The sequence below is a fragment of the Mobula birostris genome, chromosome 3 (genome assembly GCF_030028105.1).
Source record: "Mobula birostris isolate sMobBir1 chromosome 3, sMobBir1.hap1, whole genome shotgun sequence".
NCBI lineage: Eukaryota > Metazoa > Chordata > Chondrichthyes > Myliobatiformes > Myliobatidae > Mobula > Mobula birostris.
In genome coordinates, this window is record NC_092372.1 from 184,252,435 (window position 1) to 184,279,669 (window position 27,235).

The 27,235-nt window shown below is 40.5% G+C and overlaps 1 protein-coding gene across 6 annotated transcripts in view; it reads right to left on the reverse strand.

The window, feature by feature from the left end:
- Positions 1-27,235, reverse strand: part of nebl (nebulette) — a 304,548-nt gene that overhangs the window by 61,887 nt on the left and 215,426 nt on the right. For 4 of the 6 annotated variants that reach the window (XM_072253805.1, XM_072253803.1, XM_072253802.1 and 1 more), the window contains exons 6-13: positions 24,646-24,747; positions 16,917-17,021; positions 13,884-13,997; positions 12,511-12,615; positions 4,796-4,900; positions 4,600-4,707; positions 4,177-4,287; positions 2-112 (exon numbers count right to left, since the gene is read on the reverse strand). The exons of the other annotated variants lie outside the window; for them this stretch is intronic. In XM_072253805.1, the coding sequence (XP_072109906.1) occupies positions 2-112; positions 4,177-4,287; positions 4,600-4,707; positions 4,796-4,900; positions 12,511-12,615; positions 13,884-13,997; positions 16,917-17,021; positions 24,646-24,747 (861 nt within the window). The remainder of the gene's footprint in view (position 1; positions 113-4,176; positions 4,288-4,599; positions 4,708-4,795; positions 4,901-12,510; positions 12,616-13,883; positions 13,998-16,916; positions 17,022-24,645; positions 24,748-27,235) is intronic. 6 annotated transcript variants of the gene reach the window in all.

Here is a 27,235-nt window from a genome sequence, read left to right on the forward strand (position 1 = left end):
CCTCATTTAATATCTGCGACGCATTTTTGACACGAATCATGTCAGGGGTGTCTTCTATCAAAGTGAGCCCTTTTCCTTTGATGTTTTCCTCCCAATCTTTTATATATTCTTTCTGGAAAAAAAATAATTGCAAGAGATTGTTTGTTGTCTTTTAAAAATACTTCTGGATTTTCTGCATTTGATGAAAAATTACCTGACTTTCTTCAGTCGTGCTTTGAGTTAAATTCATTGACAAAAATAAGAATAGATTAGAGCACGCTAACATTTATATTTTGTTGCAACCATTTCCTATTTTTCCCTTGTCTGAATGAGATTCTGCAATTAGTTTCCCTCAAGGTCACAAACCACCTTGACCTGGGAATACACTCAGTGGCCAGTTTATTAGGCATGCCTGTTAGGTAGACCAACATAATCTGCTGCTGTAGCCAATCTAGGTTCAGCATGTAGTGCATTTAGAGATGTTCTTCTGCACACCACTTTGGTAGCATGTGGTTATCTGAGTTACTATCACCTTCCTGTCAGCTTGAACCAGTTTGGCCATTTCCTCTGATCTCGCATATTAACCACAGACCCACAGGTTTTCAACCACAGAGCTGCCACTCAGTTTTTTTGTTTTTCGCATAATTCTCTGTAAACTTCATAGAGCGCTGTGCATGAAAATCCCAGGCGATCAGTAGATTCTGAGATAATCAAAACACTTTGTCCCTCTTCCGATGTTTGGCGGTCTGAACAACAACTGAACTTCTTGACCATGATGCTTTTATGCATTCAGTTGCTGCTACATGATTGGTTGATTAGATATTTGCATTAACAAGCAGCCGCATAGGTGTACCTTATAAAGTGGCCAGCGAGTGTATATTGGCATTCTTTCATCATTTCTAGGTTTACATCTAATGCTTAGAAGAATGAGAGGCAACGATTGAAACAAACAAGATATTTAGGGGCATAACATGATGAATGTGGAGAGGATGTTTTCTACTATGACAGAATCTAGAACTAGGCTTTACGAGTGTACAACAAATATGACGCAAAATATGTTCTCAGAAAGCTGCAAGACTTTGAAATTCTCTTCCTTCAAAGATAGGTGGAAGCAGAGTCTGTGAAATTTTCTAAGGCATAAGTAAATAGATTCTCATAACTAATGGGGTGAAAGGTTACTAGGGCAGACAGAAATTGCATGTGAGATTACAGTCTTTATCTTATTGAACAGCACAGCAAGTTGAGGAGCTGAATGATTGATTCCTGCTCTGAATTTTAATGTTCCTATACATGTTCATAGAACACAAATACATTATAGAAACAGGCCCTTCAGCTAATCATGATGCCAATCTCACTACCCTACCTGCCTGTACAGGATCCCTATCTTTCTAAATGCCTCTCAAACATTGCTCCCATTCCTGCTTCTACCGCCTCCCCTGACAGAGGGTTCCAGACATCTACCACTCTGTATTAAAATATTTGCTTTAAACATCTCCTTTAAACTTTCCCTTTCTCACATAACCCTATGCCCTCTAGTTTTAGATATTTCCTCGCTAGAAAAATGACTCTGATCATCCACCACATACATGTCTCTCATTACTTTACATATTTTTAGTAGATAACCACTCTGTCTCCAATACTCCAGTTAAAACATTGAAGCTAGTTTGATCTCTCATTACAACTAATACACTCTAATCCAAGCAACATCCTTGTAAACCACTTCTGCACCCTCTCAAAACACTCTATATTCTTTCTACAGTGTGGTGACCAGAACTGCACACAGTACTTCATATGCAGCCTAACCAAAATTTCATAGAGTTGTAACAACTCGCCAACTTTTATACTCAATGTCCCAACTGATGATGGCAAGCATGTCATACACTTTCTTTACCTCCCTATCCCCTTGTGTTGCGACTTGCAGAAAGTTATGGACTTGTACACCCCAATCCCACTAAATGTCAATGCTCCTAGGGGCCCTGCCATTTACTGTAAACATTCCTCTTGCATTTGACCTGCCACAATGCACCATTTCACACTTGTCCAGGTGAAACACCAGCAGCCCATTTTCCCAGTTGATCTCCATCCTGCCATTTGCTTTGATACCCTTCTTGCAAATCTACAACTCCACCAATTTAATGCTGTCCGCAAACTTACTAACCAGATCACCTGTATTTCCATCTAAGTCATTTATTTCTATGATCAAAAAAACTGTAAATGAGAAAATTCTAGGGAGATTAAAGATTCAGTGGTAATCTGAGATGAAAGGACTGGGATCACCATTTTGCCAAGTAACAGAACAGGTTTCAGAATTTGTACTACAATAGATAATGATTCTATTCCTTAGGATCCATTATGACACAGACAGAGTTGCTGCATGAAACTACAATTTCCAAAAAAAAGATAGGAATAGTGGAACAGTTAAAGATCACTTTGCCCATTGAGCCACTATCAACAAAATGTAAGCTATCTTCTCTTTCAATAACTTTGAGTTAATAAAAAGCAGTGATCTAAAAATTTCAAATCATCTACCCACCAGCAGTAATTACCATTTGCAGGAAAGGGCTCAAAAGTTCCTCAGTCTTCTCACGTATTGGCATTTTGAACTTAGATCCTAAAAGGCCTAGCACAAAGTCTCACTCTATGCCTCTTTTCATGGACTCACCAACAGCACAAATACAGTAAATGCTCAGTTCCCTGCAATATCATAATAAATCAAATCACGTTAGACTTTTAGATTCCGGGAAATAGAATGTAATTGTGAACAATCTCAAGTTAACAACAGATTGCAGACGCTTGAACTTAGAGTTAAAAAAAGCTAAATGCTGGGGAACTTGGTGGCTCAAACAGCACCTGTGGAGGCAAAGGTATGGTTGGCAATTTGGATTAAGGTGCTGCATCAGGACCCAGAATGTAGCAGGAAGATAGCCAACATATATATAATTTTAAAATGGGAGTGCGGTGTGACAGGGGCTGGAAGATGATCGATGGAAGCAGGCTAGTTGGAACTGGGCAGGGAAGGAGGGAGTTATGGTTTAGAGTCACAGACTGGTGGGTGATAAGTGGATCCAGACAAGGAAAAGAAATGGGCCAACAGAACCAAATGCGGGAGTGGATGGAAAAGGTGAGGCAAGGAAGAAGAAACCCAGAGGGATAGGTATGTGGCTGAGGGGCTGATGGGCAGATGGAAATGGGAAAGGTGAACAAAAAGACAGACCATCGAGGTGGACCAGTAAGAGTGAGAAAGCAACATAGGGGTTTAAATTGTAGAATTCAATGCTCCTAGTGGAGCTGGCTTGGTTCAGAGAATCAAGGGCACGTGTCACAGAAAATAGACACAAAGAGCAAGTGATTGATAAGGTTGCTTTGGCAGCTGGAATAGACTCCATGGATCAAAAGATCTCCTTCAATGGTGTAAAGAAATATGAAAATATGAAAAAAATCCTTATCTTTAATATTTCACGCATTATTATTTTCGTTAGTGTAGTTCATACCCTCCAGGATATGCTTTTATAGCATTCAAAACTCAGAAATTCTCTTTTATTAAGAAGTATAAAATATTTCCATTGTCTAAATGTAATAACATGCTGAAGCATTATGAAACCCAACAATGTCATTGTTTCTTCCTACAAACGTTTGTATTTTGCACTCATATTTTTCTTTAGATTTACATTTTATTTTAGACTACTGAAGATTTTACAATAGTCCTTCAAGAGTTAACAAATGTGGAAGTTCAATAATCCCAGTCTCCTGTTTGGAAGATCCAGCTCTCACTCATGAACTCAAATGTCACTGCATCTTGTCAACACTGTGCCGTTTCTATCCATTCCTTTTAATAGAGTAGCTCGCATTGTGTGTGGAAGAGGGAAAAAATAAAGCTGAAAGAGCACAGTGTTAGGCAAAGTACAGCTGCTGCCAGCTTAGATAGAAAAGCATGTCAGGCACAAGAATTCTGAGGAGAACAAATCATCAGGTCAGCACTGTTCACTGAAGACAATGAAAGAAAATCATGGCACATAACAAGAAAATTGTTTAATAAACATATATATTGTGACAAATTGTGCAAAAAGCTGTTTCTCATCTTATAACTTACAGCATCCACACACTGCAGTGTGGTACTTCTCATTTATTAATGAGAAATCCATGTGAACACATCCACAATAAACACTGCTATATATAGATAACATGAATGAGAATTACCTTATTAAGGAGACTGGTGACATGTTTGGCATGCAAGTAACTTGGGGTCATATCAAGATCCAGAGATATGCTGCTTTTGATCAATTCATCAAAATCTTTCCTGTATTCTTTCTATTGATTGGCACAAGATTAAATGTATCAGAATTTTCACAATCACCATGTACACTTTTGTTAAGAAAATAATACTGTATTATTTGTCAGAAGAATATTTGACAATACTTAACTAAGATATATTTATATTCTGAATTTATGACAATACACCAAGATCATTTAAAGCCCATTAGTCTATGAGAAAACAATGAATTTACATAATCTATTCATACGGAGACATCATTTCAGTATTAATACAGATGTGAGGAACAAAATTAATATGAACCATTTTTTTAAAATGTGAAAGAACTTATCAACAGTCTATATCTTTACCTCATTCTGGATGAACTGTGCGTGTTTTGCTGCCATGTAACCAGGAGTCTCAGTAAATTCCAGCATTGACTTTCCTTTAGTTTTTTCATAGTCCTCCTTGTATTTGTTCTGTGATAGGCAAGGGAATTTTGACAAAATACATGAGGGAAAGTAACACATTGGGGTTCTGATTTACGAAGAAGTCTGTCTATAATACCTGACTTTGGATTATAGCGTTCTCCTTATGATGAAGCTGTTCAGACGTATCAAGAGCCAAGTGATAATGACCTTTGGTTTTTTCAAACTCTTTCTTGTATTCATGCTGGAAACAAAATTAGTCAAACAAAATTAAAATTTAGCTGTGCTTTCACATATAAATTACAGTTCAATTTTCACAACATGGAAAGATAGAAAACCTACAGCACTATACAGGCCCTTCAGCCCACAAAGCTGTGCCTAACATGTCCTTACCTAAGAACTACCTAGGCTTACCCATAGCCCTCTATTTTTCTAAGCTCCATGTACCCATCCAGGAGTCTCTTAAAAGACCCTATCGTTTCAGCCTCCACCACCGTCGCCGGCAGCCCATTCCACGCACTCACCACTCTCTGCGTAAAATCTTGCCCCTGACATCTCCTCTGTACTTACTTCCAAGCACCTTAAAAATATGCCCTTTTGTGCAAGCCACTTCAGCCCTGGGAAAAAGCCTCTGACTATCCACGTGACCAATGCCTCTCATTATATTGTACATGTCTATCAGGTCACCTCTCACCCTCCATCGCTCCAAGGAGAAAAGGCCAAGTTCACTCAACCTATCCTCATAAGGCATGCTCCCCAATCCAGGCAACATCCTTGTAAATCTCCTCTGTACTCTCTCAATGGTTTCCACATCCTTCCTGTAGTGAGGCGACCAGAACTGAGCACAGTACTCCAAGTGGAGTCTGACCAAGGTCCTATATAGCTGCAACATTACCTCTCGGCTCTTAAACTCAATCCCATGATTGATGAAGGCCAATGCACCGTATGCCTTCTTAACCACAGAGCCAACCTATGTAGCAGCTTTGAGTGTCCTATGGACTTGGACCCCAAGATCCCTCTGATCCTCCACACTGCCAAGAGTCTTGTCATTAACGCTATATTCTGCCATCATATTTGACCTACCAAAATGAACCACCTCACACTTATCTGGGTTAAACTCCATCTGCCACTTCTCAGCCCAGTTTTGCATCCTATCAATGTTCCGCTGTAACCTCTGACAGCCCTCCACATTATCCACAACACCCTCAACCTTTGTGTAGCAAATTTACTAACCCATCCCTCCACTTCCTCATCGAGGTCATTTATAAAAATCACTAAGTGTAGGGGTCCCAGAACAGATCCCTGATGCACACCACTGGTCACTGGCCTCCATGCAGAATATGACCTGTCTACAACTACTCTTTGCCTTCTGTGGACAAGCCAGTTCTGGATCCACAAAGCAATGTTCCCTTGGATCCCATGCCTCCTTACTTTCTCAGTAAACCCTGATTGGGGTACCTTATTAAATGCCTTGCTAAAATCCATATACACTACATCTATGGCTCTACCTTTATCAATGTGTTTAGTCACATCCTCAAAAAATTCAATCAGGCTCGTAAGACATGATCTGCCTTTGACAAAGCCATCCTGACTATTCCTAATCATATTATGCCTCTCCAAATGTTCATAAATCCTGCCTCTCAGGATCTCCTCCATCTACTTACCAACCACTAAAGTAAGACTCACTGGTCTATAATTTCCTGGGCTATCTCTACTCACTTTCTTGAATAAGGGAACAATATCCGCAACCCTCCAATCCTCCGGAACCTCTCCCATCCTCATTGATGATGCAAAGATCATCGCCAGAGGCTCAGCAATCTCCTCCCTCGCTTCCCACAGTAGCCTGGGGTACATCCTGTCCGGTCCTGACTTATCCAACTTGATGTTTTCCAAAAAGCTCCAGCACAACCTCTTCCTTAATATCTACATGCTCAAGCTTTTCAGTCCACTGCAAGTCATCCCTACAATTGCCAAGATCCTTTTCCGTAGCGAATACTGAAGCAAAGTATTCAATTAAGCACGTCTGCCATCTCCTCCGGCTCCATACACACTTTTCCACTGTCACACTTGATTGGTCCTATTCTCTCATGTCTTATCCTCTTGCTCTTCACATACTTGTAGAATGCCTTGGGCTTTTGTCAAGAAATGTGAACGAATATTGCTGGAAGATGCTGCAAAAATCTTTGACACTGTTCCTCCCTTCAAGAAATATTTTAAGTGAAGTGTATGGAAGAATCCCCTTTCTGAAGGCTACGCTATGTAGATTACTACCCTTTGGCTTTCACATACCAAGTAGACATTCTTAGCCATGACACCATAGATGCTATAAACCATTCCAGTGGGAATAAGAAAACAAAATGGCAGACAAACAGCAAACAATATATGTGACTTATTCAAGATTATTCTCCATTATCATCTAAAAATGAAAAGTGACTGACCTTGTTGGTGAGGGCGTCAAAGGGCATCATGGGGAGAAGGCAGGGGAGTGGGGATGACTGGAAGAATTGGATCAGCCCATGATTGAATGGCGGAGCAGACTCGATGGGCCAAATAGTCTACTTCTGCTCCTATATCTTATGGTCTTATAATCGGAAATACAAGGTGCTGAGGTCAAGCAGCTTGCATGCAATCAGAATGGAAGATCCTTTGTTAGAACTAAGAAAGTGAGAAATCTGTAAAGTGCAGAGAAAATAGTGAAGGGCTGGATTGAACAAGGAGTACATCTCTAATAAAGTGGGGCCAGGATTACTGTGATTATAAACCATTGATGAAGCTATCTGATTATACAATCTTACAGCAATACAGCAAAGATACAGGCTTTTCCGCCCAATGACTCCGTGCCGATCACAACGTTCCCCTAGCTAGTCCCGATTTCCTGAGTTTACCCTATATCCCCACAGGCCCCTCCCTTCCATACACAGATCCATGTGCTTCTTCAATGATAATTGTACCCGCCTCAACTACCTCCTCATTCCATACTCACAACCCTCAGCAAGTTACCCCTCCTATCTATTTTTAAATTTTCTCATCTCACCCTAATCTATGCCCTCTGACTTTGAAGTCTTCTTCTCTGGATAAAAGTCTGTTAACATCCACTTCATCTGGGCCTCTGATAATTTTAAACACTTCTATCAATTTGCCTCTCATTCTTCTGTGTTCCAAGGACAAAGACCTAGCCAGTTTCTAACTACTAACTCAGGTCCTCTAGTCCTGGCAACATCCTTCTCAATCTTTTCTGCATTCTTTCCAATTTAACCATGTCTGTAATAGTACTCCAAGTGGAGTCATGTGGCCTCACCAATGACTTTTACAGCTACAACATAATGGTCCAACTCTTGCACTTAATGACCTGACTGAAGAATGGCAGAGTGCTAAGTGCCTTTTTCACCACACTAACTGTGACACCACGTTCAATGAACTATGCACTTGCATTCCTCGTTCTCTCTATCCTATTACTCTCCTAGTGCACCAGCCTTCACAGTATAAAGTCATATCTAGTTTAACTTTCCAGAATAATGGAAACTATGATGATTAAATAAGAGGAAGTACTGGCGCTTTTAAGGAATATAAAAGTGGGTAAGTCTCCAGGTCCCGACAGGATATTCCCTAGGACCTTGAGGGAAGTTAGTGTGGCAATAGCAGGGGCTCTGACAGAAATATTTCAAATGTCATTAGAAACGGGGATGGTGCCGGAGGATTGGCGTATTGCTCATGTTGTTCCATTGTTTAAGAAGGGTTCTAAGAAAAAACCTAGCAATTATCGGCCTGTGAGTTTGATGTCAGTGGTGGGTAAATTGATGTAAAGTATTCTTAGAGATGGTATATATAATTATCTGGATAGACAGGGTCTGATTTGGAACAGTCAACGTGGACTTGTGCGTGGAAGGTCATGTTTGACAAATCTTATTGAATTTTTTGAAGAGGTTACTAGGAAAGTTGATGAGGGTAAAGCAGTGGATGTTGTCCATATGGACTTCACTAAGGCCTTTGACAAGGTTCCACACGGAAGGTTAGTTAGGAAGATTCAATCACTAGGTATTAATATTGAAGTAGTAAAATGGATTCAGCAGTGGCTGGATGGGAGACGCCAGAGAGTAGTGGTGAATAACTGTTTGTCAGATTGGAGACCAGTGACTAGCGGTGTGCCTCAGGGATCTGTACTGGGTCCAATGTTGTCTGTCATATACATTAATGATCAGGATGATGGGGTGGTAAATTGGATTAGTAAGTATGCAAATGATACTAAGATAGGTGGAGTTGTGGATAATGAAGTAGGTTTTCAAAGCTTGCAGAGAGATTTAGGCCAGTTAGAAGAGTGGGCTGAAAGATGGCAAATGGAGTTTAACGCTGATAAATGTGAGGTGCTACATTTTGGTAGGACTAATCAAAATAGGATATACATGGTAAATGTTAGGGCATTGAAGAATGCAGTAGAACAGGGGGATCTAGGAATAATGGTGCATAGGTCCCTGAAGGTGGAATCTCATGTGGATAGGATGGTGAAGAAAGCTTTTGGTATGCTGGCCTTTATAAATCAGAGCATTGCGTACAGGAGTTGGGATGTAATGTTGAAATTGTAGAAGGCATTGGTAAGGCCAAATTTGGAGTACTGTGTACAGTTTTGGTCACCAAATTATAGGAAAAATGTCAACAAAATAGAGTACACAAAAGATTTACTAGAATGTTAACACGAGGAATTCTGTAGATGCTGGAAATTCAAGCAACACACATCAAAGTTGCTAGTGAACGCAGCAGGCCAGGCAGCAGCTCTAGGAAGAGGTAAAGTCGACATTTTGGGCCGAGACGTCGACTGTACCTCTTCCTAGAGATGCTGCCTGGCCTGCTGTGTTCACCAGCAACTTTGATGTGTGTTACTAGAATGTTACCTGGGTTTCATCACCTAAGTTACAGAGAAAGGTTGAACAAGTTGGGTCTTTATTCATTGGAGCGTAGAAGGTTGAGGGGGGACTTGATAGAGGTATTTAAAATTATGAGAGGGATAGATACAGTTGACATGGATAGGCTTTTTCCATTGAGAGTGGGGGAGATTCAAACAAGAGGACATGAATTGAGAGTTAAAGGGCAAAAGTTTAGGGGTAACATGAGGGGGAACTTCTTTACTCAGAGAGTGGTAGCTGTGTGGAACAAGCTTCCAGCAGAAGTGCTTGAGACAGGTTCAATGTTGTCGTTTAAAGTTAAATTGGACAGCTATATGGATAGGAAAGGAATGGAGGGTTATGGGCTGAGTGCAGGTCGGTGGGACTAGGTGAGAGTAAGAGTTCGACACAGACTAGAAGGGCCGAGATGGCCTGTTACTGTGCTGTTACGGTTATATAGTTATAAAATGTATTACTTCAACTTATCTGTATTAAAATCCATTTGCTACCCTTAGTCCACTTCCCCAACTAATAAAGATCTCCCTTATAATTACAAAAATCTTCACTATTAACAACATCTCCTAATTTCATGTCATCTGCAAACTTATGATCAAGGCTTGTGCACTGATATTCAAACCAATTATATAAATAACAAAGATACCAACATGGACCCCTGTGGCACACCACTAGTCACTGGCCCACAACCTTCAACTACCACCCTCTCATACCTACCTCAGAACCAATTTTGAATCCACCAAACTAGCTCTACTTGGATTCCTTGTGACTTAACCCTCCAGAGTACCTCGCCATGCAGGAACTTCCTGAAGGCCTTCTTAAAGTCCAAATGGACAGCATCCACTGCCTCCTCTCATCTGCCCTTTTGGTGATCACTTCAAAGAACTCTAAAAGATCTTTCAAACTTGGCTTCCCACGCACAAAGCCATGCAGACCCCTCCTAATCAAACTCTTGTCTAACCAAATGCTGGTAGATCCTGTCCCTTGGAATTCCTTAGTAATTCTTTTCCCTTAATAGACTTCTGGAATGCCTTTGGATTTACCATAATCCTGCCCACCAATGAAAATTCTGTGACACCTCTTACCCTTTCCAATTTCCTTGGTTTGCTGCAGATTTCCCCTCTGAATCATTCCTCCATTCTTCTTCCTTCTGCTCAATCTGCTGGTCACTTCCTTCAGCTGTTAGTTGCGTTTCACAACTCTTACATCACTTCACGGCTTTGTTTTTTTTATTTTCCTACCTTGCTCTCCCTGTACTTTGCCTCCTTAACCTATCAACAAAATGGTTGCCATGGCAGCCTTTGCTTCAACCTATTAGAGATGTTCACTTTATTCTATCCATCCATCCCTCTCCCATTTATATAACTTGAAAATAACTTGCCTTCTCTTTTTCACGGTTCTGACAAATAGCCCTCAGCCTGAAAATGTAAGTTTCTTTCCTCACTTGATGCTCCACATAAAATAGAAGTGTTGACAACAATTTTTCTATTTTTATCTCATGTCATGGAGTTTGACTTCAGCATTACATTGAATGAGCATTTAAAATCAGTGCACTCATCCTCTCCACTGGTTTTTCTACAGGGTATAAAATGACTGAGGTCTAGCCTGCAACTGGCATCATCTCTAAATTTCCGTTCATTACGAAACAGCTATTAACCACACTCAAATTCATTTACACTGTAGCAGTTATCACTGTAAGTATTGTTCCGTATGTTACTGTGCGCCAGCTTGCCCAGAAAATCTATTCCCGATACGACAGCAGTTATAAGTTACAGTGGTGGAAGTAAATTTGTCCAGTACTTCAATGACATTCCTAAACAGCCACAAAGCACCAATATGGATCCTTTTGGCCCATTGAGTCTGTGCTATCTATGAAGCACCCATTTTACTCTTCCCACATTCTCATCAATTCCTCATTTCCACCAGGGGCAATTTATTGTGGCTAGGTGACCTACTGACCTGCACAACTTCGGGATATACAAAGAGACTGGAGTACGTGGGGGAAGGTCTAAAGCATTCAGAAGAGAATGTGTAAACTCCACATAGACTGGATGTCAGAATTGAAACCAGGTGACTGGAGCTGAAAAGCCAGCATCTCTACCAGCAGCTGCATTTTATCACTCCTGAAGTACACACCCTATAGCCCCTTGGATAATGCATCTGTGTGCTTAATATTGTAGATTATCTCAGCCTATTGTTCTACATATTTCTTATACACAGTGAAGCAATACAGAAATCTCCCAGACTTCTTTGTAATTCAGAACATTTCACATAAAGCTGATTCTTCCAATACATATTGTCCAATTGCATTAAGTTACTAGACAATATTACGAACATTCTTGAGGGTACCATTTGAAAAGCTGATATTATACTCGTGCTTTCTATCTGTTAAATAAACATTTTGAAACTTCCACTTGCTGCTATTGAGTTCTAGCCTCTGCTAATCAGAAACAAATCTTACATTACTTCAAGCAAAAGCACTATCCATTAAATAGTTTTGAATTAGCAAGATATTTTACTTTATTTAGAGATGCAACATGGTAATAGCCCTTCTGGCTCAATGAGCCCACACTGCCCAATTACACCCATATGACCAACTAACCTACTAACCCGTATGTCTTTGGAATGTCGGAGGAAACTGGAGCACCCAGGGGAAGCCCATGTGGTCGCCGGGAGAAAGTACAGACAGCAGCAGAATTAAACCTGGTCTCTGGCACTGTAGTGGTGTTCTGTTAACCGTTATGCTATCACGCCACCTCAAACATCTCTTAGAAAATCTATGTTTAATGCATTTTCATCATAGGAGAGTTGCAAGCACTGAAAATAAATGATTTTTGTACCCATGTATTAAATAAAGTTAATTAAACACTTGCTAAGCTTTTCACCCAACTTACATTAAATTATTTATATTGTTACAACCATCTGAGAAGGTAACTCTCCAGTTCAAACAAACAAAACTCACATCACTTTGCAATTTGCTGACCGCCAATACGTGTTCCAGGTGCAACAGGTTGGGCAAATTTGATGATGTCTGGTTCAGTTTTTGAAGATCATCCTTGTATTTCACCTGAAAAAAAAGGCAAAAGTAAACTCTGTATTTGTTTTCAAGTACCTGCAGTTCAACTTTTAAAAGAAACGATAAAAATAAAAACGCTGCCGATGGTGAATCACTGAATTAAAAATAAAACAAATGCTGAAAATACTCATGTGGTACTGAAATAGAGTGACAAGTGTTGAAAGGTTACTAAGCAAAATAATTTACAGCAGAGTTGCACTGAGATTTAAATCAAGAATTTGAATAAGTGAAGCTTCAAGCCAGATGAATTGTCTTTATAGAAATCATGAAACAATGTTTTCAATTTTCTGATGCTAAATTGACTGTTGTACATTTCCGGTATTTTCTGTTTTTATTTAATCCAGATTTCTAGCCGCCATCCTTTTATCTATGCTTTTAGACATTATTTTCAAAATCTACTGAATGAAGTTTTGTTAACATCAACAGAATTACTTCTAAATTCATAATGAAGTATTTACCACAATTATAATATAAGCATTACTGTAAATGGAAATTTTGAGGAAAGACAATACTGTAGTAAGGCCTGCCAATAATCAGTACAAGGAAAGATGACACAAAAAATAGGTTGCATAATAACAAGGAATTTTCAATAATTTTCCTGGGGATCAAGTAAACTGACACTTGAGACACATCTGTGGAGAGGAAGAACCAAAATCATGGGTTTCTAGCACATCTACAGCTGAGCTTTATGAAGGATCCCATAATCCCATAACACACACACACTTAAAGACTCTTATTCATTCAAATTGTTCGTTGGACAAAACAGGAGCCCTGACATGAGTGATTAAGATGGCTAGTGAGCAACAGAAGCTCTAACCAGACAGTAGTCAGTTGCATTATTTCATTACTATTAAACATTCACAACCTGAAGGTTCAGAGTCATCATCTTAAAAGTTCAGACTACAGAGTTATAAAAACATTTAACTAGAAGTGACAATGATTTAGATTCTGATGAACTGGGTCCCCCCACTTGCACTCAGGAACCTCCAGCAAATTCCCACTTTGCTGATAACTCTATAAAGAGCCCAACAGCAGACAGGAGCCAGGAAATTCATCAGTAAAGTTAGGCCTGTGTAAACTTAGGACTTCCATATGCTGTCCTGAACCTAATAACACTTCATATGCTCAACTATCAGCAAAGCAAAGCAAAACCTAAGCCGTTAGAATAACCAAGAAAAAAGCACAAATGAACACAGGTAAATGTTTTTAAAAAACTGTGGTGCCAAGCTATTTCATTATTTGTTACAAAGTCTGCTCACATTACTTGCAAGAATAGATGCCGCCTGCAATTGTCTGAAGGAAGCACTCTCCTGGGGATTGAATCCATGTCTCTTTCCTTTGATCTCCTTATTAAAGTTGTCTTTATAGTGAACCTGGAGCAAAAACAATAATGAGGTTGCAAATTCTATGACATTCACAGATATCCCACCCTGCAAAAACTCACTTCAAGGAGGTAGCACCACCATTTCAGGAAGGTAGCACCCCGACCCCCTGCAACCCCGTATACCCCCTACCCCCGGTCAACCTCCAAGGGTGTAATGTAATACTTTGTTCAGTGATTTTGTCTAATCTGTAAACCAAGTTGGGTATATGCAAAAAATGTGACACTAAAATGTGTACTTATATTATCGTGTTTATTCTATTTCAACTTTAAGCAAGTCTACAGGGAGTTTGGCCTCATAACATAGGACATCAATAGAATAGCTCCTTAGCAACTAGCCAGCTAGTTTAAATAACATAAGCTATGCTAATGAACGAATGACACCTGTTAAACTCACTTCAACATGACTTTTACATTTTAACCCACCATGGGCAATAGAAAAGTCACTGTTGCAAACAGTGCAGCGAGCAACACTGTCATTATTTTTGAAGTCCACTGCCCACAGAGAAAACTAATAGGTCTACTTAGCACGAAGGGAGACCAATCAGGATGCTCCCTCTCAAAAAAAGCGATTTCTGGGATATTGTATATAATTTCCGGGCATCAGGGAGCCACTATCAATATGCGGGAGACTCCCGGAACTTCCCGGAGAGGTGGGATGTCTGCATATTTGCTGATGATACAAAGATTGGAGGTGTAGTAGACAGTGAGGAAGGTTTTCAAACCTTGCAGAGGGATGTGGACCAGCTAGAAAAATGGGCTGAAAAATGGCAGATGGAGTTTAATACAGACCAGTGTGAGGTATTGCACTTTGGAAGGACAAATCAAGGTAGAACATACAGGGTAAATGGTAAGGCACTGAGGAGTGCAGTAGAACTGAGGGATCTGGGAATACAGATACAAAATTCCCTAAAAGTGGCATCACAGGTAGATAGGGTCGTAAAGAGAGCTTTTGGTACATTGGCCTTTATTAATGAAAGTATTGAGTATAAGAGCTGGAATGTTATGATGAGGTTGTATAAGGCATTGGTGAGGCCGAATCTGGAGTATTGTGTTCAGCTTTGGTCACCAAATTACAGGAAGGATATTAGTAAGGTTGAAAGAGTGCAGAGAAGGTTTACAAGGATGTTGCTGGGACTTGAGAAACTCAATTATAGAGAAAGGTTGAATAGGTTAGGACTTTATTCCCTGGAGTGTAGAAGAATGAGGGGAGATTTGAAAGAAGTATATAAAATTATGATGGATATAGATACAGTGAATGCAAGCAGGCTTTTTCCACTGAGGCAAGGGGAGAAAAAAAAACAGAGGACATGGGTTAAGGGTGGTGGGGGGGGGGAGTTTAAAGGGAACATTAGGGGGGGGCTTCTTCACACAGTGAGTGGTGGGAGTGTGGAATGAGCTGCCAGACGAGGTGGTAAATGCCGGTTCTTTTTTAACATTTAAGAATAAATTGGACAGATACATGGATGGGAGGTGTATGGAGGGATATGGTCCGTGTGCAGGTCAGTGGGACTAGGCAGAAAATGGTTCGGCACAGCCAAGAAGAGCCAAAAGGCCTGTTTCTGTGCTGTAGTTTTTCTATGGTTTCTATTCATATATACTCCTACCATTCTTGCATCAAGAATGTACAGAAAACCATAGGGCCAAGAACATTGCCGTGAATCATTGTGCAACATATCTTCAACTTTGCAGCACTTCATTATGGATCTGTAACAGTGATTCACCTTGGGCCTCTAACATGGGAACATGCCTTAGAGGGAGTAACAGGGCCCGTTTCAGTGCTGCTTAAAAGGAGCACTTCTTGACAAGTCCACCAATGATCATTTTTTTCTCTACACACAAATGTATCCTTCAGAAGAGGTTTGCTATCTATGAGAGCAAGGAATACACAACATGGTTGTTGGAACTAGAAGAGAAATTTTCTTTTAAAAAATAAAACAAGAGTTAGAGTGAATTATATCCTTGCTCCTAAAAGTTTAAGAACTGAAATACAAGAGCTCCCAATTCCATATGGTTCCACCCCAGCACTGGATTCTATTGTGAACCACCAGTGTAAAGAGCTCCAATTACAGCAGGCAAGTTCACCCTTCATGCACTGTTCTGAAACTACGTGCAGCCAACACATTTATTAGTGTTGAGGCCCAGGAATATGCATTACCTCTATCTCTACACCATGACCCTGGGTCCACTGTGCAGAACCATTTCACAATTAAATCTCTAGACCAATTTTAGTACTTCATTCAAAAAGACTTAGTGGAAATGTATATCTTGTATAAGTATATCTGCAATGTTTTAGCATCAGTGCACTTACTGAGAGCTCATATTTCAATCTTAAACTTGCAGGAGCAAGGATCTAACTCAAATCTATTTTGTTTTGAAAGAAAATTTCTCTTTCTATTCAAACAACCATGCAAAGCGACAAGAATTCATTTGACCAATATGCATCTGATTGAACTGTCACATGTTAAATCATATTAGTAATTACTGTTCCAATGAAAGGTGCAAAGACAAATCATTATGAGCTCTGCTTTTTCTTAAACTATCCTAACTTTCTAAGAGTATGTGCTCTCCATTTTGTGATTTAATTTCACTTTTACTTCACCAAATTTTTGTCTACTAAATTCCTTATATAAATTTCCATCATTGATGATAATTATTAGATTTGGTAAAAAATATTTTACTGAATTAAGAAATGTCCTGGATTATTTTTATTATTTATAAGGCTCATAGTTGAGAATTAAGGTAAACTTAAATATTTTTAAATGGGTAGCTATTATTATGAGAAGAAAATTTCTCAGGTTCCTATATTAAGTGTTCCTGTAAGGTTAGGTGTTCTTAAATCTAATAAATTAAACAGAGGCTATGCAATAAAATGAATGATTTGTTTTCCTCTTAAACTGAACAGACTTACTTGGCTGGTAATTTTTGAGACTTCCTTTGCATGTTCTATGTCTGGTCTACCAATAACAGATGTTTTCATAGAGGCTTCTGTTTTAGCTTGGTTTTTATAAGCAAACTGAAAAAAATAATTTAAGTATTCAATAAATAAAACACTTCAGTAATAAATTTATTTACTACCGGGGGCCAAACACACTCGGCCATTGCTATCAGCCATCAAAGATGGCTATCCCTCATCCACACTTTGGTTATTCAGACAACTGGGCTGTGCTCCTACTCCCACCTTACAAACAGAAGCTAAAATGGGAGAATCCAGAACAGAATGCCATACAATACGGATCTGAGGAAACAGATGAGATTCTACATGACTGTTTTGAGTATGTAGGCCGGTCCACGTCAAAAGACTCAGCTGTCAGCCTAATGAGTACATCACTGCCATCACAGAATTCATCAGCAAGTGTATTGGGGATTATGTACCAAACAGGACAATCTGGGTGTTTCCAAACCAGAAACCACGGATGAACTGGGAGCTCCACTCTCTTCTGAAGTCTGTAGCATTCAAAAAGTCAAACTATAACCTCCATAAAACTAAGAGATGGTACCAGTCCAAAATTGAGTCTCAGTCTAGCCACCAACTATGGCAGGGCTTACATACTATATAGAGTTATGAAACAAAGACAAACAGCATATCCTGTCCTGGGTGGTGAGTTTACACACAATCTCTGCAAAACTTTGACCAGAAGGACACTGGTATACCACCACCCACCCAGAGAGTCTCCAGTGTACCTGAATCTATAATCACCAACATGGATGCAACGTCAGTCTTCTGGAAGGTCAGCCCATGGAAAGCATCAGGCCCAGATAATGTCCCTGGCTACGTTCTTAGATCCTGTGTGGATCAGCTGGCAGATATATCTGCAGATAACTTAACCACTGTCTGCTCTAGCCTATTGTTCCCTTCTGCTTTAGTTTTAGATTATGAGGACACACAGTCCTCATTTATTGCCATTTAGTAATGCATGCATTAAGAAATGATATAATGTTCCTCCAGAATGATATCACAGAAACACAAGGCAAAATAAGACTTAAAATAACTGACAAAAACCACATAATTATAACATATAGTTACAACAGCGCAAAGCAATACCATAATTTGATAAAGAACAGACCATGGGCACGGAAAAAAGAAGTCCCAAAGTCTCTCGAAAGTCCCATCATCTCACACAGACAGTAGAAGGAAGAGAAACTCTCTTCCTGCCATAAACCTCCAGTGCCGCAAACTTGCCGATGCAGCACCCTGGAAGCACCCGACCACAGCCGACTCTTGAGTCCGTCCCAAAACTTCGAGCCTCCGACCAGCCCTCTGACACCGAGCCCCTAGCACCATCCCTGCCAAGCGCTTCGACCCCAGCCCCGGCAACAGGCAAAGTCGAGGATTTGGGGCCTTCCCCTCCAGAGATTCTCAATCGCACAGTGGCAATGGCAGCAAAGCAGGCATTTTCAGAAGTTTCTCCAGATGTTCCTCTGTGCTTCTCATGCCTGTCTCCATCAAATCAGGATTGTGCACGGTACCTACTTAACAAATACGATACCATTTTCAGAGCGGCCGCGCGCGCTGCGTCACGCCGCCATCTTCTTCTCCCCACTTTAGGAAGACCAGTATCCTTCCTTTGCCAAAGAAAAACAAAATAATGTACCTTAATGACTACTGTCCAGTGGCTCTAACATCTACCATCATGATGTGCTTCGAGAGGCTGGTCATGGCGCACATCAACACCAGTTAACAATTCCTACCAATTTTTATTGATGCACCATAAAAAGCATTGTGTTTGGATGCATATTGTCTTAGTTTGGTAACTAATCTGCATGTGACTGCAAGAAATTGTGGAAAATTGTAGAACATCACAGAAACCAGCCCACGCCACCACCACCCCCCGCCACCAATCCTTCTATGGATTTTGTCTATGCTTCCAGCTGCCTCAGGATAGCAGCCAGCCTAATCAAACAAAAAAATCACCCCAGGCATTCTCTCTTCTCTTCTCTCCCATAAAGCAAGACATACAAACGTATGAAAGCATGTGCCACCAGGTTCAAAGACAGCTTCTATCCCATTGTTATCAGACTCCTGAGCAGGCCTCATGAATGATAAGATTGATTCTTGGCCTCACCAAATACCTCATTATAGAACGGGAGATGCAGATGTTTCCTAATGCACTACGAGGAAACAGAAGAGTGGCAAAGGAGCCAGGACATTAGCTAAGCAGAGAGCTAACCTAATCAGGTTGGCAGTACCATCACTTTTCTTGGCCAACATCCGCTCTCTAGAAAATAAAATGGATTCTCTGACACTGAGAATGAATGCACAGAAAGAGATGAGAAACTGGTGCATTCTGGTTTTCACCGAAACGTGGCTGAACAACAACAAGCCCAAGTCGGCATTTCAACTCGACGCGTTGAGTCTATACCATGCAGACAGCAACTCCCCGTTAGGCAAATCCAAAGGAGATGAATCTGTCTGTATATTCACAAAGGTTGGTGCACAAACGCATATGTAGTTAGCAGTCACTGTTCTGGGGCAATTGAACCTCTTCCAGTTAAATGCTGACCACATTACCTGCTCAGGGAGTTTACTAGTGTGTGTTTATCACCTACATCCTCCCAAGCACAAACACCAAGGACACACTGAGGGAGCTTGCATTATTAGATTATGAGAACACTCAGAACTCTTTTATTGCCATTCAGAAATGCATACATACATTTAGAAATGATACAATGTTTCTCCAGAGTAATATCACAGAAAACAGGACAAACCAAAGACTAACACTGACAGAACCACATAATTATAACATATAGTTACAGTACTGCAAAGCAATACCATAATTTGATGAAGAACAAACCATGGGCACAGTAAAAATAGTCTCAAAGTCCCCAAGTCCCCGATAGTGGCAGCAAAAGGGAGAAACTCCCTGCCATAAACCTCCAGGCACCGTCAACTTGCCGATGCCTTGGAAGCAGCCGACAATGAGTCCGTCCGTCCGAAAACTTCGAGTCTCCGACCAGCCCCTCCGATACAGCCTCCCGAGCGCCATCCTCTGCCGAGCACCTTCGCCCTCGCCCCGTCCGCTGAAACAAGCAAAGCCGAGGATTCGGGCCTTGTGCTCCGGAGATTCCGGTTACCACACAGTAGCAGTGGCAGCGAAGCGGGCATTTCAGAAGTTTTCCAGATGTTCCTCCATACTCTCACGTCTGTCTCCATCAAATCAGAATTGTACACGGTCCCCTACTTGACAGATTACAGATATTAATTACCGTAGAGGCCGCGTGTGCTGCTGTCGCGCCATCTTCTCCTCCATTTGTTGCCAGTCCATCGTCTGCTCTCTACAAAACCAAGCATCTAGATAGTCTCTACATAATTGCAGAGACTTCAGTCACGTAAATGTGCTGGATAGTTTACCAGAGTTCCACCAACATGTCACCATGGCCAATAGGGGAGCAAACTGACTGGACCATGTTTATACAAACAGATGCACTGCCCATATTCCTCATTTTGGCCTCTCTGACCACATCTTCATAATGTGAATCCCAACATACTGACCACTGCTGAAAATGAAGAAACTAGTCAAGGGGGCCTTAACCATACAGCCTACTGAGGCAATTTATATGCTCCAGTGCTGTTTTGAACTAACTGGCAGACATTCAAGGAGGCTGCCACGAATGGAGAAGGCACAGGCCTCGAGGAATATGCCTCAACTGTCATTGGCCACACCTGTAAGTGTGTAGATGACATCAGTAGCTCAAGAACGGTCATCTCATGGCCCAAACAGAAGCCTGGCTGAACACAGGGATCCACTCCCTACTAAAAGTCTGGGACGCTGCCTTCAAGTCCGGTGACAGAACAGCTCTCGGAGCATCAGGGAGGAGCCTCACTTCAGGTACCAAGAAGCACCAATGCACAAAGAAACTCAAGAACAACCGTCCGATAATGAACGCCAGCATATGTGGCTGGCCATCCGGGGCATTATTGACTATAAAAGGAAAACAGTGTTGTCTGTACCAGTGATACCTCCCTCCCCATTGCTCTAAATAACTTTGATGCACACTTTGCGGCATGCAACACACCAGCCAGGAGAGCTAACCCCTCCCAGTTGAGCAGACGTGAGAAGGACTCCACAGTTAGCCCCCGAAGACGGCCAGACCAGACAGCATCCGAGGTTGAGTACTCAGGGTGTGTGCACTCCAGCTCACTCACTAATGTCTTCCCAGACATCATCAAAGCTTCACTCATCCAGGCCACGTGTTTCATATGAGCCACCATCATCCCTGGACCAAATAACTCCACACCTTCAAAACTAAATGACTATTACCCAGTGGCACTGATACCAATCATGAAGTGTTTTGAACAGCTGGTAATATAAAGAACTCCATTCCTGCTACATTGGACAGTCACTGATATGCTTACTAACAGAACCGCTCTATGACAGATGCCATAGCGTCTGGTCCTCACACACCCAGAAAACAAGGACATACATATCAGAATGCTGTCTCAGGATTTCCGTTTGGCACTCAACACTACTGTCCCACAGAACTTGATAAACAAACTCCTACTCCTCAGTCTAAATACACCACTGTACTGGACTGGACTTCCTAACCAACAAAGCTCAGATAGTCAGGATGCACACTGCTCCACCTTCCCCATCATCCTCAACATGGGTGCTCCCAGGGCTATGTGCCGAGCCCATTACTGTACGTTCTGCTCACACACAACTGCATGGTCAAACACCTGAGTAATCATTGTCAAGTTCGCCAATGGCATGACAGTGGTGGGGCTCGTCACCAACAATGATGAGTAGGCCTACCAAGAGGAGGTGAAAGAGTTTGAGACCTGATGCCAGGTAAATAACCTCCTCCTCAATGTCAACAAGACAAAGGAGAAGGTTAGCAACTTCAGGAGAACTTGCACCATCGGCACAGAGCAATGAAAACTGTGAGCTGTTTCAAACTCCTGGGAGTACACATCTCGTGCAAAACCTCATAGTCCCAGAACACATTCTACACAATCAAGGAAGCTCACCAATGCCTCTACTTTCTGAGGAGGCTGAAGAGAGCTGGACTATGCACATCTATACTCACATCCTTCTACAGATGCGAAGTACAGAGCGTCCTAACATGCTGCATCACTGCGTGGTGCGGAAACTGCACTGCGGCTGACAGCAAGGCTCTACAACACGTTGTTAAAAACTGCCTAAAAGCATCACTGGCACCAGCCTACTCACCATCAAAGACATACAGAAAGGTGCCAGAAAAGATCCAGTATCATTAAGGACCCTGCATTCAAAATTGTTTAATGTCATTTCCAGTACACAAGTGTAAAGGAGAACAAAATACAGACGTCTGTAATTGTTATTCTGCTCTGATGAACCACAAAAAAAACACAATAAGGACACAATAGTAAGAAGAAGAAATACAATAAATATAAATACATAAAATTGCTTACATACGTAGATTGATTCAACCTTAAGACATAGGACCAAAATTAGGCCATTCAGCCCTATAAGTCTGCTCTGCCATTCATCATGGCTGACTTATTATCTCTCTCAACCCCACTCCCTGTAATCTTTGATGCACTGATTAATATAGAATCCATCCACCTCTGCCTTAAATATACCCAATGACTTGGTTTGCACAGTCATTTGTGGCAATGAATTCCCCAAGTTCACAGCCCTCTAAATAAATTTTTCTTCATCTCTGTTCTAAGTGGATGTCCCTGTATTTTGAGGCAGTTCTCTCTGCTCCTACACTCTCCAACTATAGGAAATATCCTCTCCACATCCACTCTATCCAGGCCTTTTAAAATTCAATAGGTTTCTGCGAGATCCTCCTCATTCTTCCAAGCTCTAGCGAGTACAGGCCCAGAGCCATCAGAAACTCCTCATGCAGTATGTGAACTCCTTCATGCCCAGAAGCATTCTGTAAACCATCTCCAATGCCAGCACATCTTTTCTTAGATAAGAGGCTCACAACTGCTCACAATGCTCCAAGTGCAGTCTAACCGATGCCTTAAAAAGCCTCAGCATTACATTCTTGCTTTTGTATTCTAATCCTCTCAAACTCAATGCTGACATTCATTTTTATTGTATTGTGTACCCTTAAATGATGCCAGTAAAGTGATCCTGTGGGTGGGATCCTTCATGATGTTTCTGGCCCTTTCCTATTCACCCACCCTGCGCATGGACTGTTTGTCCCACTTCCATCTGGGCTACATAATATTCATGCCAGGACCACCAGACTTAAAAACAGTTAGATTCCCTATGCTGTGAGGCTCATCAACATCTCCACCCAGGCCTCCACTGCCGCCACAACCACTACTTTATCATTTCCTGTCAGTCACCTTATGTAGAGACACTCCTGTGCCTAGAGTCAATTCATGGACAATCAATATATCTATACAAGCTATCTTATGTATTTATATTTATTGTGTTTTTCAATTATTAGGTTCTTTATCGTACTGTGTTTTTCGCACTGCATTGGATCCAGAGTAACAATTATTTTGTTTTCCTTTACACTTGTGTACTGGAAATTATATTAAGCAATGTTGAACAACTTGTTACAATCGTGCACTTCACTGCATAACTTGCATTGCACTTTTCCAGTAACCTTTACACTTCATTCTGCATTGTTACTGTTTTACCTTATTCGAGCTTCATGCACTGTGTGGTGAGCTGATCTAAATAAACACTATGCAAGACAAGCCTTTCACTACATCTTTGTATATGTGACAATAATTTACCAACACCAATATTTTGATTTGTAAGATTACACTTAAATACTAGCAGAATTTACCAATCATTATTTAGTCATTCTCATAGGTAATTAGTTGGAATTACTAAGCATTGTAATGATAGGTTTAAGAATGTCTTCCCAAACTGCTGAAAGGGATAGCTCCATGCTATGCAATGATGTTAAAGCACAGTTAAACTCTGAATTTAATGTCTCTTCTTTTCCATTTCACTATCAGCGGCACTGTTAGTCTTTCCACTTCTGAGGAAGATATATAGTTCTTGTGAAATGGTATTTCAACCATCCACATGGTGAATATACAGAAAGGCATGACAGTTGATTTGGCCTCACAATCTACCTTGTATAGCCCTTGCACCTTATTGTCTAACCACACTGCACTTCCTCTGTAATTGTAACACTATTACCTCAAATGATCTGTGTGGATGGTTTGCAAAACAAAGTTTTTAAATTGTATCTTAGATCATGTGCCAACATTAAATCAATTACAATTTAACATCCTTTTCACCATAGAAGATTTGCTGTAAATTTAATTGTACTGAAGTGCAAATTTATGTTACTGGTTGAGGCAAAGAAGGCGCAGTACATGTTTCTGATTACAATAAAAAAGCCTTGCCACTGTTTGCATTCAGTCCTGATAACACTCTAATAAGATGGCTTTAACTTTGTGCCAAATCAAAGTATGCACTGGCTTTCAGTTCTGAAGTTACACTTTATAGCTGCAGCAATAGTTTTTAGAGAAATCCAACAGCAAAAATTCAAATCGAAATTCAAATTGAAAATCACAAAATAGCACAACTAATGTAGAATGAATGTTCTTTATAAAGTTTTTGTAGTTGATTTTCACCCCAACCATCCCCAAGCTCCACAACAAACTAACATATTCAAATATAAATATTAGAGCAAACACGTACAAATCTGAATATTGATCAAAAACGATTGCTTACATTGCTAACCAGCTTGGTAGCTTGTGTTGCTTTTTTGATATCTGGTCTATCAATGATCTCTGTATAACTGTGAATGGTATCTGTATCTTTCTTGTACAATACCTGTTCAAGAGGAAAATAAACATCTTATTCACACCAGAATCTATACTTTTCTTTCAATGTTTAATTCAGACTGAAAACAATTTTATAGGACATTATGCACATATATGATATTATTAAGAACAGTGTGAATGTGTCTCTGAATACATAATTCCCAAGTTGCACTGTTGATGAAGATGTGTAAGTATTCAAGTTTAAATTTGATCTACAGGAATAATTTTCACATACATCTTCCAGGAAAACTTCAAGTACATGCATATCAACACATATTGCATTAAGATGCATACATTCCAAACCCAAAGTAGAATATAAAATACATGTTCTGCAGATACATCTACACAAACTTCATCACTTGTGATTCTGAACATCAACAAATATCAGAGCACCTAAGATCTGAGAAGGCAGCATTCTCTTTCTGGCATTACTTGCATTCTGATAAACCAATCAAAGGGGTTGTGTAATCTCAAATTAGGGGCAGCTTAAGCACAACAATAATGTCTCAATTTCTACAATGACAAGTATAGAACTCCTGTTCTAACCCCCATCTACTGCACCATTCATTTCAATTTCCACCAATTTGTGACAACGCACTGTGTACTCTCACCTCTACCTAAAAGACATGATGTTAGGGTAAATTCTGGTAGCCTAATAGAAGGGAATTTACTCCATTTCTTCTCCATCTTTAAATATACTTCTACTAATCTGTGTGCAATTGTAGCTTGTAATTCACATTTTGATAATGTGATTTTGGGTTGACTAAATGATCTGGCACTCTTGCTGTCTCTAAGGAAACTCAGTGGTTGAGAGCGAGGCTGAGAATGGAGTGTGCCAAAAGCAAGACCCCATGATTGGCCCCAAGTCTTGACCAAACCCCCAATTAAAGCATCGAGCAAGATCAAAATCAATGAGGATGAGAGCGGAACGTGAGTGGATGTTCAATGCAGTCTGAAACTTTGAACCTCCAATGTCTGTGTTTGACTGGTCTCCCCTCCCTCACACTCACTACTGCCAGAGGAAGGTACAGGGGTCTTGGGTCTTGGGCAAGATTTAATTGGCACAGGTTGTGGATTTGACTCATTTTTAGAAGGCTCTGCTGTTCATGTTATATGTATTTCTGGTTTCTCTGTTTTTTAATTGCTATTTTGAATGATTTTTGATCTGGACAGACTGGCTCTACCGACTGCGGTCAATGAATGACACAGTGCTAAATTGAATTGAACTGAACTGAACTAAACATTCCTAGACTGTTTCAAGGACTCCTCTGTTGTTTAATATTCTGTATGCCATATGCTCTTTCTTGACGTTTGTGCGATTTGTTATTTTTGTGCATCGGGTATTTGATGTTTTCTTTGAACAGTTTTCATGATGTTTCTTTGTTTCACAGCTGTCTGCTGGAAGAATAATCTCGGGGTTGCATACTGTATGCACACTTTGATTATAAATGTACTTTGAATCTTTGAGTTGTGATTAGCTTTAATTTACACATGGACAATGGATGTAGATATATGCAGATCATGTCCAGCCGTGCAGAATCACATAATGAAAATTCAAACCAGATTGAAATAAAAAGTTAAGATTTAAATGATTACTCTGTGATTTGATGCAGAATGAGATGACAATAGGATGAATATACAGATGCCAAAATTTAATTGTCCCTATCATGCAGGAATTGTGGGATTGAAAACACAAAGACTTGTGTTACTCCTCTCTGCACCTTGTGGTGCATCGGGTGGCAACCTTGCTGTTTCTTCAGCATTTTGTCTGGTTTTTATGGGGCCACGTTGCTAGCTCAATGCTCGACATAGCATGGATGGAAAGTGTGCCAGGAGCTAGTGGATTTGAACCCAGGATCACTGGTCTCAAAGCCCGGTGCTGATGCCACTACACCACCACTGGCTTTAAACAATGAAGCAGGATAAAAATGTGGATTGGATTAGCAAAATATGAATAAGATGGGGAATGGGACAGGAAGTGTTATATAGGTGGAAGAAGATTTAAGACATTGAGTTAGAAGCTAAATAGACTTTGAATTGAGTAGACTGATGAGATCAATGGTTCTTCTTTAGCATGCATTCATAGGTGAGTTAGCTAATTGTGAAGAGGACAGGAAACATGCAAAGGGACATAGATAAGTGGGCAAAAAGTTTGAAGATAGAGTATAATGGGGAAATAATGAGATTATGTATACAGAAAGGGTGAATGAAAAATTAATTATTATTTAATGGGGTGAGACTACAACACATTGTGGTACAAAGAGACCTGGAGTTCCTTGCGCATGAAACATCAAGAGACTAGCATGCACGTAGAGCAAGTAACGAAGAAGGCAAATGGAATGTTAGCCATTACTGCAAAAGGAGTGGAGGATAACAAGTTGATACAAGATTACAAGGACCTGTTGAGACTATATGTGGAGTACTGCACACAATTTATGTTTGCATATTTATGAAAGGATGGACTTCCTTTAGAGGCAGCAGAGATACTTTACCAAGAT